Source organism: Zootermopsis nevadensis, unplaced genomic scaffold (genome assembly GCF_977971745.1).
Source record: "Zootermopsis nevadensis isolate Lab colony 2312 unplaced genomic scaffold, Znev_1.0 Znev_ptg000010l, whole genome shotgun sequence".
NCBI lineage: Eukaryota > Metazoa > Arthropoda > Insecta > Blattodea > Termopsidae > Zootermopsis > Zootermopsis nevadensis.
The window spans coordinates 21,248,531-21,263,994 of record NW_028259142.1 but is presented as its reverse complement, the minus strand read 5'-3'; the positions used below and the strand labels follow the sequence as shown (position 1 = coordinate 21,263,994).

The 15,464-nt window shown below is 43.6% G+C and overlaps 1 protein-coding gene across 2 annotated transcripts in view; it reads left to right on the top strand.

Annotated features, from left to right (window-relative positions):
* qless (decaprenyl diphosphate synthase subunit 1 qless) overlaps window positions 1-15,464 on the top strand; it is a 77,059-nt gene that overhangs the window by 38,713 nt on the left and 22,882 nt on the right. For both annotated transcript variants that reach the window (XR_015534623.1, XM_087346822.1), the window contains exons 2-4: window positions 4,389-4,514; window positions 4,894-5,033; window positions 5,232-5,373. Coding sequence is in view for 1 of the 2 variants with exons in the window: in XM_087346822.1 (XP_087202948.1) it covers window positions 4,389-4,514; window positions 4,894-5,033; window positions 5,232-5,373 (408 nt within the window). In the remaining variant the exon portion in view is untranslated. The remainder of the gene's footprint in view (window positions 1-4,388; window positions 4,515-4,893; window positions 5,034-5,231; window positions 5,374-15,464) is intronic.

The window sequence follows — 15,464 nt, the reverse complement described above, 5'->3', positions numbered from 1 at the left end:
TTATGCGAGGAAACATTTTGTCTTGTTCCGACCAAGGGCTGTTTGCAGTCATCCACAAGCAACTGACGAGGACAGATGCTCGGCAGGCCAGTCCTGGCGGCCAAGTCGACACGATTAGTGTCCAACACTACTCGGGATAACGTGGCTGAGGTTTTCCGTGATTTTACTCAGGTGTAATGTAAAGGGCGGGGCCAGGTTCCCTCAGTCGACTTCAGCCGAAGATACCCCTCCAGCCGCACAGGTCTTCAGCTGATGTAATCTCAAACATTTTTGAGTTAAACCGCCATATCCAACAATCCAAAGAAAGTTCATTTCGCAGGCGTCAGATTGGCTCCAGTTGCGACATCCCTCAGTTTGGACGCGTCAGGGGCCTCATCCACCAGCCTTCCTTATGAAACCGGCAGGCAAACACAGCAGTCCGTCTCCAACCGAGGAGTTGACATTCCTGAAAAAAAACCGTGGTTGCAAGAGAGGTGGTCTATAGTAAACAGATTCATCTGTCTTTCTGGAGGTTTACGTTGTCTGCTGTCTAGTCTACTGTGCAAAGGCAATTTGGGACATTGCCAGTAGCCTCAAGTGGGATTTCCTGCCTCTGTCTGCACGTAAAGATTGCTCTTGCCTCATTAATCTGGCCCGGTACTAATAATAAGTGTCCTGAATTACAACACGTGTGTGACAGATCAAATACAGATGCTTTTTTTTTGTGTGTGTTTCTAGTAACGACCACGTCTGACGTAAGGAGTTTCGTAAGAAATACGCTGGCACGATTAGTCTGTACTGATCGCTAGTATTCCCATTACATGAAACATGCTTTAGAGATGTGAATGCCTCTCTTACACAAGCCGTCCATTGGGAGAGACTCAAATTGTGCAAAGGCAAGAGAGTAGCTGTTTTGTGATTATGCTCCATATACTGACACCGTAGTGCCGGTCGGTCGCAGGCAACTGGATGCCATTTGAGTTTTCCACATCATGTTGTTTTAAACACCAGGATCACGGTCAAGACGACTTAGTGGCTTTCAATGTTCTGCGTTTCCGTGGAAATGTCAGAGCGATTTCAAATGTTATTCAGTTACTTGTGCCGATCCTCGTAAAGACTGAAGTGGATAAGGGCCACAATAGTCTGATATGGTGATACTGACAAAATTACCATTGTGAGTTCACCTCTGGGTGCCATGCCCTAAATATACGTAGGTCGGAATTAATGTTAATCTATATATGACCATGGTTCTTTATCGGAACCCAGAGATGCACCCTTGATTTGTAGTTCGTATGTCCAAAGAAGAAATGTGTACAAAGTGTCGGTTGTAAACACTCTTGAAAAATGACTATTTCGAACACTAAGCCACGGTTTGGAATGTATGTAATGATACTAGCATAGATCTTCCGAGGAACGTGCAAAATTTAACTATTTCAGCCAGTGAAGTCCCATTACAACGTTTTTGTGTCTGATCTTTTGAATTTTTTTTTATTCTAGCATTAGAATTAATAAAAACAACCATCATTTTGTCTGACTTGATCTTAGTTTTCGTCGCCTAATGAGCAACGTGAGCCACTGTGACGTTAGAAATAGCCATCGTGCCGCGAACTTCGAATGTCCTTCAGGATCGCTTTCACTTGAGGAACAGGAAGAGAGAGGCGGCACAAGGTCGCGTAGCAGTGGAGGCGAAGACGGGGGGTCCGTCTGCACTCAAACTATCCATCCTGGAAGGGGGGGCAGCATATATGCGCTCTAAGAAGCACGTGCTTGCTGTTAGTAGTCTTAAAACTCTTGCGAAACGATTGAGAAACATAACGCTAAGCTGAGACTAGTGTTCGCCTGCTCCAAGATATTGTATTATGCAGGAAGTCGATTAGTTTGTTTTGTTTAGGTGAGATTACCTATCCTGTTGCCGGGGTTCAGTTCCCCCTTTTTTGTAGGAAGTGCTGAACAAAATTAAACTACCCCTGCGGCCGAAGTTGTCATTCATATGTCTTTCTCTCTCCCGAAGATGGTATAATTTCCCTCTTCATTTCATGTCGATATGATATGTGTAGTGTGATTGACTGCCGACAATACAGTAATCGAGGCCGGCTGATGTTACGTGGTTTTCTACTGTGCCTGCAGCACATTCCTGTATTTACATCTCATTACTCTGCTGTGATAAGTTTCGTCAAGGTTATATTTTCCTCTCTCCACCCACCCACAAAATTGCTTGCGATCGATAAACTGTAACAACAAAAATTTGTATATGAAGGGTTATTAAACAAGGAGATTTGAACGCTGGTATAGAGAAGTAACTGCCTTGCCGCGTATGTTCCAGCCATTCTACAAGTTTTGCAGGCATGCAGTTCTACCTGTCTGCTGCTGTTACAACAGTGTCGCAATGTGTGGTGGGGTAATGCAGGCCGTCCAAATGTATTGCGGACTTCAAGTTAATTGACGCAAACCCGTCTGTTCCTATCGTCAACCTCAGGCACTGTCTTTGCTGTTATGTAAGGGAACTCACAGAGACATGATCCCTTCCACATAAGTTGAAGGTCTCGAAATGCAGGTTCAGCTTCAACCTGTAACCTGTACCACGATGTAGTATGTTTATTTAGAATCTAATAGTCTAAACATTAGTTTCAATATTATCCTCTTGTGTGCGCTTAGATCTGTCCAGTGGTCTCGTGCTACATGCCCGGTTCATGTTGTTCTCCTTTGATTTTATCACCCTAAAAATATTTTGAATGTTTACTTTAGAAAAGTCTGTGCACTTACAAAGCAAAATGTTTAAATCTGTGCTTATAAAGTAACGCATATTAAATTAATTATTCGGTTTTGTCCGTCGAATCACAATTATATTTAAAATTTACAAATAAGATAATTAAAATATCATTTTATGTTCCACATCGAATAATGTTCCAAATGTAAATCGATTATTCGATGTGGAACATAAAATGATAATTTAATTATCTTATTTGTAAATTTTAAATTTTAAATATAATTGTGATTAGACGGACAAAACCGAATAATTAATTTAATATTTGATTCAAAATATGACGCAATTATACTATCTTATGAAAAGTAACGCATGTATTATCACCGCGAAAAAACAGACATCACAGATCTGTGACGTATTAGGCCACAGGTTCTCAACCGGTGTGCTACGAGCTTTTTCCAAGCACGCCGCGGGGCTTTGAATGGAAGAATTTTTTTAATAATAAGATATGCAAATTACAAAATCACGTAATTGTTCATGTCGCATTATTATTCGTAATTAATCATGTTTCAATGATCAGTTAAAGCATAACATTGAACTTAAAATTTGCAACTTGGAAGCGGATATTAGTGACAGTGATTGTACCGGTTGCTGTTGACGGTGGCGCTACAACATTGACTACGAAGACACCACAGAATCAAATTAATTAGTTCTGACTTAGTTTGTTGACAGAGTCTGACACGAACAGAAAATATGTGCATTTGTGTAAGCAAGGTTCTGTGTAGCTTGCACTTTTCTTTTTAAAAAATAAAACAAATTACTTTAAGTACAAATAGAAAGATTTGTTTCAAGGAAACGTGATAGTGAAACATATAATACTTTAGAAATCATCCTGTATCACCATCACCATTAAAAAGATCAATTGGTCGACGCTGTTCAAGAAAGTGATCGTTATTTACGCTGAGTGTTATACGAAACACATAAGTACGAGATGAAGGTTACTGAATTCTGAAGCAGGTGGGACGACGTTGGAATTTTAAAGTGTTAAATCCCATCTGTGCAATACGAACAGTCATTGTCGAAATCACTGGATTCTCACTACCTTGTGGCACAGAGAATTGAGTATTTTTAAGTTTTCATACGGCGATGGAAGTTTATACCTGACTGAGCCGCTCTGGTGGAATGAATTTTCATATCCGCTGTTCTTAATAACACTTACCGGCAGGATCCAGTTATGTGAATTACAAACATTTCGGGACGGCAGTAACAGTTTAAAATTACATTTAAGGAAATGATAAAAGAGATTCAATTAGGGAAATCCATACCACCGTTGAGTTCTGAGTCCTTTAGTTTGCCGGTGATATTTCAGGTTCTCAGGGCAGCGATTGTGAAGATCCCACCTATAATATTGCGGCGTGTAGTGTCGTAGAAGCTGACCGACGTTTCAGAGGAGCTAACTGTCTCCATCATCAGGGCTACACTACACGGCACAATATCCCAGAAAGCTGTATTTTCTTTTCCCATCTCGAAAGATTAAAACGTTGTAAACTACTTGAGACTTGATGCTCTAAAGGCGGTGAAGCTGTTGATAATGGTTTCTGGGTTGTAACGCGTGTGGACTTGTAGGTGGATACCACCGTCTCGAGGGTACGAATTGACTCCTTCTGCAGTCAGTCAAGCACTTTTCTCTGTGCTCCTGTTGCAGAGTCTGCAGAGACGATCCCTGAGCTCCATGCACACTCAGCAACCGGGTTCCCTGCCGGACTACCGGGTGGACCCTTACCGCTTGCTGGAGGACGACCTCAAGGACGTGTACGACGACATCCGAGAGGTGAGCTTGCCGCCAGCAACACCAAGGCCTATGAGACGTCGTCGATGTCATTGTCGCCTGCTGCAGCAGGCGGAAACTTGAGATCCGCGTATAACGGAACCGCGGTTTGCCGAGAGATTTCTGCATGTCGTCAAAAGTAATGGAGATATTTCTGAAGGTAGGATCTGACCTACAGTGGTTAGGTTCACGCTGAAATTACGAGAGCAGAATTTGGATATCCCACTGTTGTTACATGCTCTTTCATTTCTAATCGCCGTCGTAGTTTAGGAGTACACAGACGTTCACTTGTGTCTTTACGTCTAGACGTTCAGAAGTGATATGTTAGGAAATGTAGGAGAAACAATATGATGGATGTGACTTTGTGTGTTGTCCTGTCCAGGAACTACGACGCAACACGATGGAGCCCGAACTCAGGACCATCGCCACGTACTACTTCGATGGCCAGGGGAAGGCGTTGCGACCGATGGTTGCGATCCTCATGGCGAGAGCCATCAACTATCACATGTACAAGGAGAAAAGGTGAGTTTCCTGTCTGCCATGCGCTGTTTGTGGTCCCAAATGAGATCTGGACGATTCCCAGTGAGTTCCTCGCCGGTGAACTCAGGAGGTTCTAACGTCACTGGCGCCGTTTCCAAAATGCGAAGGCGCGAGTTTTGTAGCGAAGGCTCCGTGCGTGGTTTATATTTGCTTGAAGCACCGTGAATGCGCGTGTTGCAGCGGACTGTTGGCGTCGCAGAGGCAGGTCGCCATGATAGCAGAGATGATCCACTCCGCGTCCCTCATACACGATGACGTCGTGGACCAAGCCGACTTCCGGCGCGGGAAGCCAAGTGTCAACGTCCTGTGGAACCACAAGAAGGTAGGAATTATTCCTCCCTCTTTTTTCTTTTCGAGCTTTTTTGTTTCCTTTTGCATTGTCTTTTGCGATTTCATTAAATCGTAGATAAGTTCCATTTGTAACACATGTTACTCTGATTGAAGTTCAACCAGCCATCCGCCCTGGTTCGCTCTTAATTGAGAGAAAATTAAATAAACTACAATTCTTCGGAAAAGAATTGCTAACGTAAGTATCTGGACTTAAGAAGGATTAATTTAAGTAGTACTATGAGGAACTTCGTGGTTATACAGAGTGCTTAGTATTGACAGGATAGTGAAATCGAAGGTCGTTGAGATGAGACAGTGAATACAAGGCGACATTTCTGTGTTGAAATTTCAATCGGAAGACTCAGAGGTTGGTGATAGGTGGTTAGCACTGGCTCAAGATTTTTTTTCAGAGGTGTGCTTTGGAATTAGCGATGTTGGAAATTTGTTTTCGAGGACTGTTTCGTTTCTAGACGTGAAATTTGACGGCATCTTAAGTTGCGATCTGACAGACTTAGAATTCTGTCAAGGCCCTCAGTCTGAAAAGGGCGAAGGCTGTACCTTCAGTTCGTTATCGTGAGAATTTAAATGCTTCTCGGTGCATCGGAAGGTCACTTTACCGACCTTTCTCTTGTCTTCAGCTCTGTCCTTATTCTCATCGTCTTGATAAGTGCTTGTCCTAGACGGATTCCTTTACACATTTGTTTACATTGATTATTGTTTAATGTACCTCAAAGTTAATGCGATCGAAGAGTGGCTACTTTGTTACCCGCTTCAGTAACTTGTGATGATTAGTGGATTGTAATTAATTTAAAATGACAACGACGCTGTTCCTTTGAGTTGTGACGCCATGTGAACTTGTTGACAGATACCGACGTTTCGGAGGAACATACCCTCTCCATCCTCAGATCTTAAGGAGGAGACAGTGTTCTTCCGATGTATTGAAATCTACCTATGAATCTATGCGGCATCACAACCCATAATAACAAAGTTGTCACCTTCACCGAAGTGAGAACGTAAAATATTAAAAGTTTTGTTCCGTCCCGTGTGGTTGTTGCTGGCAGCTACGTTCCCTGCTGTTTCGTTGCTAGGCAACCAACCATATTGCGGTTTAACAACATTTATCACTATGCCAGGTCAAAGCGATGAATGCTAGAAGGGACTGTGATGTCACGTGTTTTAGTCTGTAGAGTCTCATTTCAGTCAGACTAAAAATAAATCATAATTTTGCCAGTGAAGAGATTAATGTCTCTTTGTTGTTTACACATCTTATGATGTCTGTTAAGGATATGCAGATATTTGCAAGCATTAAGTAAGAATTTATTAAAGGTTAGTGTAAGCAGATTTGTTATTTTAGTACATTTTATTTTTAAAGACCCCCGGACGAAAACGTCTTCTGTAATTCGTCATAGATTAGCCCAGGACAGGGTCCGGTGGAGGGCTTTGGTTAGTTCGGTGATGAACCTTCGGGTTCGGTAAGCCATCTGGTTGGTTGGGTCCACTATTTGGGAAGCCTGAGGGGAAGAGACCCCTGGGGAGACCTAGACGTAGATGGGAGGATAATCTCAGGCGGGATCTATGGGAGATAGGAGTTGAAGGAGACTGGATTTTGTTGACCCAGGACAGGGTCCGGTGGAGGGCTTTGGTTAGTTCGGTGATGAACCTTCGGGTTCGGTAAGCCATCTGGTTGGTTGGGTCCACTATTTGGGAAGCCTGAGGGGAAGAGACCCCTGGGGAGACCTAGACGTAGATGGGAGGATAATCTCAGGCGGGATCTATGGGAGATAGGAGTTGAAGGAGACTGGATTTTGTTGGCCCAGGACAGGGTCCGGTGGAGGGCTTTGGTTAGTTCGGTGATGAACCTTCGGGTTCGGTAAGCCATCTGGTTGGTTGGGTCCACTATTTGGGAAGCCTGAGGGGAAGAGACCCCTGGGGAGACCTAGACGTAGATGGGAGGATAATCTCAGGCGGGATCTATGGGAGATAGGAGTTGAAGGAGACTGGATTTTGTTGGCCCAGGACAGGGTCCGGTGGAGGGCTTTGGTTAATTCGGTGATGAACCTTCGGGTTCCGTAAGCCATCTGGTTGGTTGGGTCCACTATTTGGGAAGCCTGAGGGGAAGAGACCCCTGGGGAGACCTAGACGTAGATGGGAGGATAATCTCAGGCGGGATCTATGGGAGATAGGAGTTGAAGGAGACTGGATTTTGTTGGCCCAGGACAGGGTCCGGTGGAGGGCTTTGGTTAATTCGGTGATGAACGTTCGGATTCGGTAAGACATCTGGTTGGTTGGGTCCACTATTTGGGAAGCCTGAGAGGAAGAGACCTCTGGGGAGAACTAGACGTAGATGGGAGGATAATCTCAGACGGGATCTATGGGAGATAGAAGCTGAAGGAGACTGGATTTTGTTGGCCCAGGACAGGGTCCGGTGGAAGGCTTTGGTTAATTTGGTGATGAACCTTCGGGTTCGGTAAGACATCTAGTTAGTTAGTTAGCGGTAATAATGTGTACCACCTGATTTACGTCAAGTAACTCACCTGTCGCACACGTAGTCCTTTTTATGTGCTTCATTTGGTTTTCAGCAGCGAACCTAAACGTCATTAAAAACCGAACCTTGTAACGATGATGAATCATTTTCTTAGGGATATAGCAGAATTATTAAATTACAGCTGTTTAGGTCAGATTCGTCCTTTGAGCAATTGATAATACAAAGAAAACTGGTAACGGAGATGTGTTGTGTCGGCTACACGTTCTCGGGGGTCTGACCACCGGATCGTCGAGTCACTGCATTTACCCACGAAGACTCTGGCCTTGCTGCTGAAAGGATGACATGCGAGACCATGGCGTTTAAAGGATTTCTTTTGTCGTCTGCACGGGCCTTGGTCGGAAGGCCCTTGTTTCGAGTACCATTATTCATCGTCCTAACACAAAGACACTGACCCGCGGCTTATATTCAGAATGTAAAAGCAGTACCTAACGAGAGGCAGTGGGTGTTGTTCGGGTGGCCATGGAAACGAGGCTACAAGTACAGAATTTTGGTTGGAACTGGCCGCTTTAAAAACTGAAGGAAATGAATCTTTATTAAAGTGGATGTTAAGGAGGAATCTTCCAGTAATGCGGAATGGCTCTCAGACGTTCTCAAGAATGAGTTTATCAATTAGATGTGTTCAGATATCCAGCCTTGCATCCGTCCGGGTTTCTTTCGTATAACCTGGACCTCGAATACGACTCTCCTAATTTTTTTCCCGCAACATAGCTCCGAGCTTGGGTCACGGTAACAACGACCACGCTAAGCGATAGCACATATGGAGAAATAACCCAGTCCTTACTTGAAGATCCCTGTCTTTGTGGTTGTTGCGTCGTGTAATCTGGTCGAAGTTTGCACAACGTTACAGACGTCCCTGTTGCCTCCATCATCAAGGCGACAAAATCTAAGTTTTTTTTAAAATCTCCCTATTCGGAAGTCAGAGACCCTCGCTGTGACGTGTCACTTTTCCGAAAGCTTCGCGTGTGAAACTGTTAACATTGTCTTATCAGGCCGTTGACAGAATAGTCATACTTGGCCATCGAATACAATGGAAGAAAATTAACATTTGGAACCAAGGCCAGGCGAGCCTAGTGCATCGGGAGGAGCGCTTAAGACAATGGGACATTGTGCGCCTGTGATAATACTGCAATGTGTCACATATTCTGAGAATCAAAACATCTGCATGCTGACTGATGGTACTTTAACCTGCTTATCAGATGCCGTCTTCCGGAATGTTTCGCCACGACATGGCGTTGAGCGTTGGGCTAGAGGTATCTTGCAGTGAAAAGATTACTCGTTATGCTATTATTTTATTTGTGGACGTAAGACAAATGAAGAAAGAGGTTCATATTTTGTCCTCGCCTATGATGAGGAAGAGTGAGATGGACGTGTCATGCGGCATGACTTAAGGAGGCGAGATACTCCCTGCTTTTGGCTTATTTTACGCTTTCTAAAATGCATACTTTATAAAGCGTTGAATGAACAAAGACTCATCCTGCTGGAAGTCAGGTGACCACATGCGTCTTACAAATTGTGTAGTTTCTCAGCTACACAGAAAATTCCTCAACGCGACTGTCTTCTGTGATGGCGCCGTAGAATTCGGAGGTCCTTGCTGGCTGCATTATCGGGGCGGAGAGTGATAGTGATACAGGCGGCAAGTACCTCTGAAACGTCGGTAAGCTTCTATCAGATTACAAGAAGACAGTGACCTTCATACTCGCCGCTGTGAGAATCTCAAATCTTACACAGAAATTTCCTGTCTTTATGGACATCGATGGTTTATGAACGTGTTCCCGCATCGTCTCTGCGCCCTACCCTGAGTTTGGTTCAGGTCAAACCTTCACATTATTCTTTACCAAGATGCATTTCAAAATTATCATCACATTCGCGTCTAGTATAAAGTTCCTCACCAAAATGCAATAGGTATTTCTTGTTTCTCCCTGAAAATTACGTTTCAGGAAGTTTGCAGTTTTGGGCGACTGCTGATGACAAGTGACCACCAGAGCCTTGTAACTGCGACATTACGCAATCTGTCAGTGGCGTAAGCAGGCAGATGTCATCATCCAACTCTGGCCTTAGCGTAGGCAATACAAGTTACTTGTATCCGAAACTCCGGTGGCATTTGCTAGAGTTTCAACATCTGCAGGCTTTCTCTTACGGTGGCATTTAATATTGTAACTGTTACGGACTGGATATCGAAGCGTCTTTTGGTTGTAGGTCGCGCGATTACTTGAGTCTTCAGTTCCAGGTGCGTCGAAGACAGCTTGCCGGTCGTTGCTAGTAATGACTGCAAAACGGCGAGCTAAAGATGTCGCGTGCCGTGTAACTGATCGAAAATTATTTGGAAGGATGCAGGGTCGTTGGATATTTTAAGAAGTTTTCTAGCGTTGAATACAGATATCGAGGGAAAATTCGATGACTGTCAGTCGGGATAGTCTGAGAACAGTGATTCGAACCTGAGACTTCCTGAATAAAAGCCATCGTGACGTTCAGTTAGAGGCGTATTTCATTGTTCCTTCGACAGTTCTTGCTCCATACAGGAGTTTGCTGTTCGTGATTCCCGGCACGAGTGGGTTCTTCAGCGAGTTTGGACTGTTAGCATTGCCACTCACGAGGAATTTAAAAACGATCACAAAATTTTGTACTCGGAAGAACTGAAGGCCGGATGTGTGTTTCTTACGCACGACCGAAGTCAGTTGTCGTAAGTTGTGAAATCGTGGCCACGTGCGGCCTAAATAAATAAAGGTTGGTTTCTCAGTGCGAGCCCACACACTCGTGCGTCTTCAGTTCAGATGATCATCGACGTCTTCATTCTCGGGCTACACGTGTTTCCTCTTTCCTTCCCGCGATAAAATTTTCGTCAGTCGTAAACGTATCGGCTGTCAGTTTCCCTCGAGTGACTGTCATAAGGGGCGAGACGACCAAATGACCTCCCTAAGAATTCTAAAACAGTAGTACTGGATCCATCACTGAGCTATTTGTGTGGACTCATGGACCTTCGTGCAGAGTTAAATTCACTGTGTAATTGAAGTGAACGGATTTCCGCTTTGTAAATCTGACCTCAGTTTGTACCTGCTTCAGTGTTCCTTCTATGCTTACGCTTATCCGCAATAAAAATCTATTTGAAAGCCAAAAGCTGTCACGGAAATCTTCCGTTCACTAAGGAGACTGCAGGTAGACAGCCTTGAGTCTGTCTTTAATCCTAATATCATGATGATGGATGCAGTTTTACGCAGCAGAGATACGAAATTTGCCACAGACGAGGCATTGTCCGAGTTCATGTTTTGCAAGGAGGGTCATTTGATGGGGTAGACAACAGTAATTACCGTCTGACGATTAAACTATGGCATGACGGAACGTCTGCAAGGCATTGTGGGCAGTTAGGTTATTTTATATTGTCTAGGAACAGCGAGGGATAGACTACTGCCACAGAAATAGCATTGAGTCTTTAACCAGAGTCTGATAGTAGATCTCGTGGTCAGTAAATTCTCTGTCTTCTCCCGCCCTCCGTCGCTTCGAAACTGCCTCATCGTACAGCGTCAACATCTACCACTTCTGAGCTGGACCAGCTCCGAGGAGAGGTGACCTAATGCGTTAGTAACGCGTGAAAGTTAGAAAAGGTTAGCTTACAGACCGAATGTCTGTCTGTGAGCCTTCCAGCTTTGTGTCAGGAGTCTTTCCCCAGTCATGATCTGTCAACACGCAACGTACCTTGACACATCTGAAATATTTACTAACTGTTGTAACGCGGCCTGAAACTTAAACGCCGCGTATACCAGAGCCTGTCACTGGACGCTATCCTCTCGAAAATTAATCTTAACACTATGCGTACATCTTGTTCTTCGTCTTGTAAGTTGGCGTTTTCTAAAACACCTGCTTCAAAGATGTTGGCGAATTGTTCGCGCTAGAATGACACCAATTCGGACACCCGCATTTCTACCACGAGTAACTTTGGTGCCATAGTGATGATGGCAATGCGATCATCCCATGCTCTCTGTTTCAGAGCGTGCAATCCGTAAGTTTCGGATTGGCCAAGAAGTCCCTTGTTATGTAACTCCGGTGTCCGTCGTTGTCATCATTTCCGCGTCTGGGCTGTTTTGCAAGTCAGTACAGCACAATGTCCATCTCCGTGGCGTATTCCTTGGCATCCATTGTGATTTACTTTCATGCACGTCTGGGTATATTAAGCGGTCTCTTACCCTGACTTTTGAAACCATAATTTCATATTCTTGCTATGCGTGCTACATGCCTGTTCCTTGCAGAATCAGCGACTGAATCACCGTGATAATTCTGCATGAAAAATACGAAATTTGAAGCTTCTCCTCATACCTTCTTCATTCCTCTGACAGTTCGACTGAGACTTGGAATTTCATGAAATTTTATATCTCAGAAAGACCCATACAAAACAAAGGTTGTGATGAACGTGTCATATGTCTTCGCCATTACTTTCTCGATAGTAATAATGTGGTGAGAGAAAGGATTCCGAACCGATTGAATGTTTTTGTAGAAAGGATGTATCTGTCTGCTTGCCAGATCTAACATTACAGATGATATCGCTTTTAATATTTCTACAGGACCCTGGAATTCACGTGCATATAGATCCTCTCGTGTCGCATTCTGTGCAGTGACGGCGTCACAAAACTAATACTGTTCCGCATAGCACGCCTGTCGAACGGGTGGCTGCACTTGCCAGGCGCAAAACGGTAATAGCAGGGAAAGTCTACATTTCTGCTCTGTGGTAACCATGGAGACTGGTTTAAACAAAAGCTTCATTAAAACAGGTCCACAGCCCATGAAACGCAATGCGGAATGTAGTTATTAGTGTTTCTGCCGTACTTTCAGTATTTCATAAGCAAAACAAAGCTTGTGGCATTAGAGTGTTCCTCCATGTGTGTCTCGTAACTCTTCGATCACGAGACATGGCACTAGCGTTATGACGGTTAAACGCTTTCTACGTAAGTAGGCCTAACTAGAAGGAATTTTTAAATCATTAATATCGTCTCACGTATGTTAGTAATTTCATCTTTTATAACACAGCGGTAACTATTTATACCAGCCGCCTTAAAATTCAGTAAGTTTGTATTTATGGGTTTTGTGTGATTCTCAGATGTGAACAGCGTTAACCACTTTGTGTTCGTAATGGTGAAGTATTGTGTTTTCTTTGCGGTACGGACTGAATTATTAAAATATTACTTGGATGAGATTTGGCTTCAAATGTATAAATGCAGGAAATGCCTATCCTTGTTCTGAGATTACTGACGCACTACATTATCAAATTATTAGGTTAAAAACATAGCGTACAGGTTTGTAGATTGTCTACATTTAAGATTTGGCCCTTAATATTGAGCATATAACGCGTTACCATACAGCCAGATTGTTTCATAACACAAAACGGTCCTTCGATGTCGACTCGTCGTTGTGAATTACGATGGGACTCGAGGGAGATCTTGTCGGATAGTTTGATGAAGTACAGGTTACAACCACAGAGAGCTATTACTCACTACAGGCTTCAGGTTTTATTAAATATTCATGACTTGACTGATACAAAACTGGCAGACAGAAGTCAGACCGGCCCAGACAGAATGTCCCTTCTGATTAGAGTCGAGAGATTTTATACACATCTCATGCCGGGTTATGAATACGGCTCACAGTGGTTAGTTTTCACTCTAGGTGGGAAATAATGCTCGTAGAGGATAAACAATTTTTAGTCTTAACTACAGCATCCTTGACTCTTCCTTGACCTTTAAAGGTTAGTGAAGGCGTGACTTGAACAGCTTAAACTGAGGAATGTGCGACTCGGCTTCAAGATTTTACTTCGTTTCTTCTTGCAGAATCACGGGAACTAGGCTCTCTGTCCTAAAGCCAGTCGGTCCTTTTGCGACGAACTCTTGTCTCGGCAGCGCGGACGGTCGCCGTGGCCGATCATGAATTTTAGTGGGGACTTCCGTTCAATCACATTTTCAGCTTGCACAAATCGTGTGCGGATTCTAACAGGAAAATCTTCCGAATCTTTAAAGTGGTTCGCATTCTATGACGAACGCTAACGTCGCTTATTTATGTCAAAATGTGGTCAAAATTATACTCTGCCGTGTTATTTTATAAACAACGCGGACAAAGCAGACTCGCGCTTGTTATAACGCGCGGTAATCGTTCATCTCGCAACGTTCTTGAGTCTGGTCGCGGGACATTTATTCCTGCAGACGCCGGGACTGCGTTGGTCGTGGGCCCCCGGCGTGCCCTTCCGGTCGCCTTGCACATTTCGAGGAAAATGTACTGAAACGCGTTTGAATTTAAAACGTCCCTACACGCAGCTGGACAAGGTGGTCTGGTATTGCTGCGTGTGGCCCCCTTTCCTAGTTGGACAGCCCTTCGGAAGACTATTCCGTTCTTGCTGTCTTGAAGTAGTTCACACATTCCTTCCTGTTGCAACATTTCTGTTGTGAGTTGTATTCGTAGCTCAGGCGGTTCGGCAGACATGGATAAATGATCGAAAATCTCTGGGATGAGGGCGACTGGCAATGATGTGTCATTCAGACATTTAAAGTAACGATGTCGTCATTTAATACCTGTTTTAGCGGCATTGCGTTTGCACTCCGTCTGTGTAAGCTCGCTTAATTTGAATAAAATTTGTTTAATGAATTTCTTGCTGTAAGTTATAATTAGCACGTGAAATTTAGATGCAAGTCAGTCGACACGGTTTTGCCACTGACCCACTGACATTTTCTTATGCAGTTCAATGAATATTTGCGATAATTTTATATACTTCAATCCGAAAGTGCGTCTATTCAGAAGTCGATAGTTTGTACGAGAGACGCCAGCATTGGTCGACTGTCGACTGAAGTTCATTCTGTTTGCTTTCGGCAGATTGGTTCACGGTCCTTTATGTGCATTTCTTTGAAATGGACTTATTGTCTACAGAACACTAATGTCAGTAAAATTAACTATGTTTATTTTACATTAAACTGTACAAATATGTATTATTGTCGACATAGAACATGATTAGTGTGTTGAATTTTGAAGCGCTGAGATTTTTTTCTTACGTGGCTTTGTTATTTGCACAGACGCACATGCGTTTCGGTGTCTAAGTGTTAGTGCACACACCTCCCGGTGAAGCGATCTCAAAACAGCTGTTATTCTTACCTTCCGTTGCATATGTACGTAGTTAAACATTCCCTGCAGCTTACGAATCCGGTGACAGTGTGAAAATATGTTAATTTGAAACTTATGCTAAATATTAATTTATTACCCACGTAAGTGTTGACATAAAAGTCTGTAACACTGTAATTGACAATGACGTGGTGGAGATATGTATCGATGAGATAGTCTTTTAAGAAATTTGTGGATTGTGCGTTCTGCTTAGAGTTATTATTATTATTTAGTGTTCTGTCTGATGACAGTCCATATGAACAGGATCCTTCCATCCTTTTCTCGGACTGGGACCTGTTCATATACGTTCTTGGCAGATGATCCAGAAGTGGTTTGCCATTGCCTTCTTCTGTGTGTGAATGGAGTAATTGTTGGGATGCCACGGAGGAAAACTCCGTGTTGCCTAGACCACGGCC